Source organism: Ciona intestinalis, unplaced genomic scaffold, assembly GCF_000224145.3.
Source record: "Ciona intestinalis unplaced genomic scaffold, KH HT000520.1, whole genome shotgun sequence".
NCBI classification, from domain to species: Eukaryota; Metazoa; Chordata; class Ascidiacea; order Phlebobranchia; family Cionidae; genus Ciona; species Ciona intestinalis.
The window spans coordinates 1-6,451 of record NW_004190841.1 but is presented as its reverse complement, the minus strand read 5'-3'; the positions used below and the strand labels follow the sequence as shown (position 1 = coordinate 6,451).

Here is a 6,451-nt window from a genome sequence, read left to right as displayed (position 1 = left end):
CTGTACATATGCTTTAAACGCATGTGTAGTTTAATAAAAGGAATGTTTTATCTAGACGTTGATTTAGTCATGTAGAGTTCATTGTTCAGTTTTTTGGTATTGATAATATATTTGTAATAATAAATCCAACAAAAGAAAATGATCATGTTTGTTTATTGATAAGAAGTCCCAGTACCACGTGACCATAAGTTACGTAACGTTTGAACTGGTTATGTAATCGTAGGTAATATAGTTATATAACTATGTAAACTTTTTAAATCAACATTGTAAAAAGGGTTTACCATTTATTGCGCGCATGAGTTTGTATGAATAATGATGTTAAAATACACAAAGACCTCAAATATCCGTGCCCGTTATGTAACATATTTTCAATCTACAAATACGTTCTATTTCCAGGTATCATGGGTTTATCTTCTCGTGGGCGACAATATACACATTCTGGTATCATCCCATGGAAAATACATGGGGACATACATTTGGTTTCTTTCACACAGCTATAGTGTTGTTGCAGGGAAGTCTCATCTACACTGACATGCATCTTAACAGGTTGGTATATTTTATACGACTAGTTCTATAATATCCAATCTTCGTGAACTATGAAATATCCAATATAATACTGTGGGGTAAAATGGGTATCGGAAGTTATAAGCATTGTTATTGAATAAGAACAAACTACATGCAGTTCTTTAGACGAAGTAAACTGTTTCCACTTTTAAAGTAAGAAAGGGTAAGATAGATGCCGTTTGTACATAATATTTCATGTTTCATAATTGTGTTTTAACAAATAACAACGCTATTTTAGAGTAGTGAGGACACGGTTATATAGTTCTGTAAATATTACTAGTTTACTACCAAATGGGACGATGAAAGAGAATAAAAAAATGGCCCACTTTACCCCAACCTACAAAACGTCACATATTTTTGCTTCCACATAATAACACTGCGTTGTTATCATAGATACTGGAGATTGTTGAACGAGGTGTGGGTGTTCGCGCATGGGACCGTGATTGCGGTTCAAACCAGCAACCCCGATGTAGCGGGAGGAAGCTCTTTGTGGCCAATATTTACATTCGGGTTTGGATTTGTCCTTGCGTTTACACAGGTAAGGTCGTGCTTGGTTATAAATTAATCCTTTAGTATTTTTGTTCTTCACGGGCGAGGTCCTTGTCAAGGACCTTGGATTTAGGCCAAACTTGGCCCATTACCCCAACACCCGAAAGGCCCATTTAGGTCCTTCAGGCGACCGGTGCTCGACACCGCATCGCAGTCATACGTGTATTATTGGCATTATTTTTTCCTCGTGTGCTTACAAGTTACCACACGTTTCAACTTTGTGTATGATCATACGAACTAAGATGGGACAACTTTATCACATAATATACAAATACTTTGATCAAGTATTAAACAACTAACAACTGTCTATGGGAGTCGTAAGGAAAGGGTTCATAATTTTTTGAATGTTCTTTGCTTACTACTTAATGGGACAAGAAAATATAATAAAGGTGTCTCATCTTCCCTAGCCTACTATATTAAACTAATTATTCAACGGGATTGTTTAATAAAAACTAACATTCGTTTTACATCAGGTATTTAGTATTCCTTTCTGGAAGAAAATCTCGCCGTATTTTCGAATCATCCCAGTTTTGATATTTCTCACGATCGTTCTTGCGCTTTGTGGGACCGTGGTGAAAGGAAAGGAACCGGGTCAAACAGGTTTCAGCCGGATTTACGAAATGTTTTTCATTCCGGCCGAGGAATATATGATGCTCCTCTTTTCATGGCTGTTCCTTTACATATTTATTCGGATCGAAGCAGCGATCATCGGGGATAAGAAACAAGATTCGAATTATGAAATGTCGCCAACCAAACAGGCGTTCTACCTCGCTGGTGTGGTGATGGTCTACGCAGCTTTTGTCCTCATCTCATATTTCTGGAGGTTTGCCAACGGTGATATGCTCACACTCATGATCATCTTCGTGTTCATCTTTTCGTTCGGATGTTGCATCACCGTCATGTTGTTCAAACAGATAATGGGCCCACACCGTAGCATGGTGAGACCTGCTGGGGTTTCTTCCGCAAACTGTACAGGAGTTCCGAATGAAAGTTTCGTTCACGAAAACGAAGATATTCCAAACTAGATACCTTTTTATAAAAGTTCTTTGTTCTAAGTTATAGAGAATATGTTTCTACTTTGTACCGCCAAACCCTGATATAAGTTACCTTCCTCATCGTCAACAATGTCCATGTATGAATGTGAAGCAAGATGGCTACCGTTAGCACATGCCACATGATATCCCATATTTTTTAATCGTATTTTAACAAATGAAACCGATCTTTCCGAGCCGTGATGATACGGTTATATATTTCTGTAAATATTCTTTGTTTACAACCAAGTCTTTGATTATAATATGAATTACTGTTTGTAATTCTTGGATTTGTTCTTGTAATGCATTCTTGTTTTCTTTGTTGAGTTGTTTCGTTTATTTTTTGACCTGAGTGTCAACCTAAACAAATAAAGTTAAAATGTTAGCGCGTCTAGTCAGGTGTTTCACAAGCACGCATTTACCTTGTGGGTTAAATTAAACTTAAGTGAGAATAAAAACATGTCCCATTTTACCCCACCCTACACTGTACGTTCAATAAATACACAGACGTACATCACCCACAAATATTGTCAGTTAGTGTTACTTAAACATCAGTAACAAATCAAATACGTTTTCATATAGTTGCAAACGGGGTTGATGTTACTTTAATATAATTGTAGATCTGTTGATTATAAAGATGCGTGTGTGGTGCGCCACCTACCGGTTGAACGCGCCAACCACTGTAACGTTCTTGGTAAACATAACCAGAAAATAGTTATATAACTATGTGTTTGAGTTTGAAAACTAAACGATTCCATGCATATGTATGCATACACGACCTACTTTCAAGTAATGAAATACTGAAGCTATTGTAACAATGTCATTTATGAAAAAGGGAAAACCATTTTTCCAGATGGATTTTTGTGTAATTTTAAAATATTAAGATTATGTAACAGTAAATGAAACAACATTGAAAGTAAGGTTAATACAGCTTGCGATATTCCAAATGTGCCTTGTTAGTTGTTCATTGGTAGTGACATATCAAGGCACTGTGACAATACTGAACGATAAGTCGTTAAAAGATTCATATTATTTTATAGCGAACACGCGTAGCTCATAAAACAATAAACCCCACAAAGTAAAGTTCAAGTATTAGGTTAGTTTCGTTAACACAAGTCAGCACAATTTCCTGCTATCGCAGATTAAGGTTTAAACAAACAAAATTCTTACGTTGAGGTATGCTGGCTGATGCGTGTAATCGGACTTATGGTAGGGTGGGTTGGAGTGATGTAGCGCTACACCTGTTCTAATTGGTCGTAAACTTCAACATAAGGGTAAGACAAACGCATGAGTTTCCCATACAAGTGATACGGGAAGGTTTAAATAAGAATCATGGTTGAATATCGGGTGTTGTTTGATCAGTAAGCATGTATGTTTGACGCACTGGGTGTTTGAGTGAAGTAAATATTGTTCATCGAATGAGGGTTGGCTATACCTTGTTACGGTTGATAAATGGCATTAAATGAGCGACGTATTTGAACGAGGTTTGTCAGCATTAGAACGATTAATAAACTTTAATGTCTCTTAAAATATGTTCGTGTAATGGTTGGCAGGTTAGACCGTTTTTCCTTAAACAAAATGAACAGATTTATAAAGTCAGTTCCAACATGATAGTTATGCAGGAGGTGTATACGCAATGCATGGTAAATCAAGAACCAAGCATACGTTTAGTAGATTGGGGGTAAGATGGGACATGGTCTATTATCTTTGATCGCCCCATCCTTATACGGCTACAAAATAATGTTATCAATTGTTTAAAACCGAACAGAAAACTTGCGATATTATGTGCTTAAAGTGTCTAATTTACCCCTATCATACTTTAAAAGTAGAGACAGTTTAGTTCGTCTAAAGATCAGTAGTTTGTTTCTCAGTCAATAATGCTTACTATCGATTCATTTTTTAACTAATTTTGAAAAATCTCTGACGTAAAATGTTATTTTTGTTAATAGATTCCAATGCATGCAAATATAATCCGTGTGATCTGATATAATTATGACAATTTGTGCTTACTACTCGTGACTTGTTATAGTGGTGGATGTAATACAAACATATAGATAAACTTTAACAATGAGATTTGGATTGGACGTCACTTCTCGTTAGATTTTGTCTTCATCAGATAATTTGGAGAATCGGATTTCTCTTTTTACTTGTCTCATTCAACTCTAATTAAATTTACGTAAAAATAGTGATTTCTGCATCAAAAACATGTAAGAATAAATAGCATGACCGCGTTTTATGGAAGATTGTTGGGAAATATGTGACAAGATTGAACGTTAGCTGTATTTTCACGATTCTTGATGAAATGTAAAACCGAGTTTATTTATAAAATGCGAGTGATTTGCATTTTTGATGGTTTATTCATTTTCAAGCAAGCTGAATATTTGGTAGCCCTTATTAGCTGGCTTATAAGGATTTAATATCAACTACAATCTATATAAACATGACGAACGAAGAAAATGGCAAAGAAACCAAAACTGGTTCGTAATATATAATGATTTTCCTCTATTTTTTATAACTCGTGTTTTACTTTAAAAATAATTTTTAATAACTTATAGCGGTTTATTGCAACACACAAGGTGTATGACATGTTCTGTGTAATTCCAATTAAACGGTCTCAGTTTATTTACAGGATCCACGATCCGACACGATGTTGTAACCTGGGTGTTTTCCATGTTGTTTATCATTGCATGGCTTGGCTGCATGTGGGCGTGGGGTAAGTTACATTCAATGTTTACGACCTTCATATTATTCTTGGTTTGTTCATATTATTCTTTTTAGCGCAAAAATAATTTAGTACCAAGGGTGACAAAAACCAGGAAAAAGACTTTGAACTATTATACATTTGTATACGCAGTATAAGAGAAAAATATTAGATTAGTAAGATGTTTATAACAGTTTAAAATGCACCTAACATACCTAAGACCCCCCTTTTTTGAATTATCATTGTGTGCTACCAAATGGGACGAGAAAAAAGAATGAAAAGGTGTCCCGTCTTCCCCCACTCTACTATTTATATGATGACGCTTGCTTTTAAATTGTTCAGAGATTCCTTAAAACTAGTTTATGTTAAAGCAGCCAAGTTTTTACTCCACACAGTTATCGTTTATAATAAAATCCACAGGCGTTGCCGTTGGTTGGAACGCACAGTCGGGCTACACATACGAAAGCGTGAACAATTCCATGATAAGATTCTTACCTGAACCTTACTTTTGCAATGATACTTCAATACCAGGTTGGGAGGTTTATCACCTTGTGTATAAAGGATGACGCGATTTTGTTTCTTATATTTCTGCTAAGTGAATATTGAAATGAATGTAACTTGCTTTATCCTCACGTGGCTGGAAAACGACATTCGTTAAACACGGGTGTTCTGTTTCATACACCTCGTGCCTGCCTACGAGTTACCACGGATGTAATTTTGTGGGTTATATTATTTTATTTTTTATTTTTTTGTAAGACTGACAATTTAGACAACCCTTCAGTGACCACTGGGTTTGAGCAATTACCGTTAAGTGTCTTGCACAGGGACACACACGTCCCAAACAACTTTGGCACGCCGAATATTAATTGCTTTTTGTTTGTATACTTTGGACTAATGTATCCTTGGGCAAAACACTCATTAATTGCTAATAGATTGAGCTCTCACTAATGGGTTGCATCTGAATATACAGCGTATAAAACACAGGTGTATGCGATCACATGATGTGTATTATAATAAAGGTTTCAATACCAGATTGAGAGCCACAAATAAATGTAGCTGTAATTTCCTATATACCACAACTCATATGCTTGCAAGTGTTTCATTCTCATTTATCGTCCCAAAGAATATTTACAGAATTATATAACCGTAGCGCGGCGTCTCTAAAAGGGCGTTGTTAATTGATAAAAACACAATTAGGAAATATGGGATATTATTTGCCAATGGTGTTAATCTTACCCCACAGAAATAAATACACATAATAAACATATTCCATAATTGTGTTTTTGAAACAAAAGTTTTTGCTTTGATAGAAAATTAACTCCAGGTTTAATAACAAAGGTCGATCCGGGTCCGAATGCTCGGGAACCTGGTACTTCTGGAAGCTTCCACCCGACCAAGCAACAATATTAACTCATGCAATCGTGTGGTTGTTCTACTGCCTTCATCAAGTTTTTATATGGGCGTTAATATACAGAGCTCAACTTACCGTGTCAAGGCGGAAAGATGGCGCGCGTACCAAGAAATACGGGTGGAATATAGTTCTACAAAACCAACCAAAATAACTTTGCCATATGTGATGTTTTGATTAGAGGACATTTAGTACGGG

The 6,451-nt window shown here is 35.9% G+C and overlaps 2 protein-coding genes across 2 annotated transcripts; both read left to right on the top strand.

The window, feature by feature from the left end:
- Positions 1-369: 369 nt before the first annotated feature.
- Positions 370-2,530, top strand: LOC113475452. The gene is made up of 3 exons (XM_026839624.1): positions 370-546; positions 958-1,102; positions 1,587-2,530. Exons 1-3 carry the CDS (start codon positions 452-454, stop codon positions 2,136-2,138), a joined length of 792 nt encoding a protein of 263 aa, XP_026695425.1. The 5' UTR covers positions 370-451; the 3' UTR covers positions 2,139-2,530.
- A 964-nt stretch (positions 2,531-3,494) lies between these two features.
- LOC113475453 lies at positions 3,495-6,435 on the top strand. The gene is made up of 4 exons (XM_026839625.1): positions 3,495-4,621; positions 4,774-4,857; positions 5,266-5,376; positions 6,184-6,435. The coding sequence occupies exons 1-4, from the start codon at positions 4,585-4,587 to the stop codon at positions 6,405-6,407; spliced, it is 456 nt and encodes a 151-aa protein (XP_026695426.1). The 5' UTR covers positions 3,495-4,584; the 3' UTR covers positions 6,408-6,435.
- The last annotated feature ends 16 nt before the right edge of the window (positions 6,436-6,451 follow it).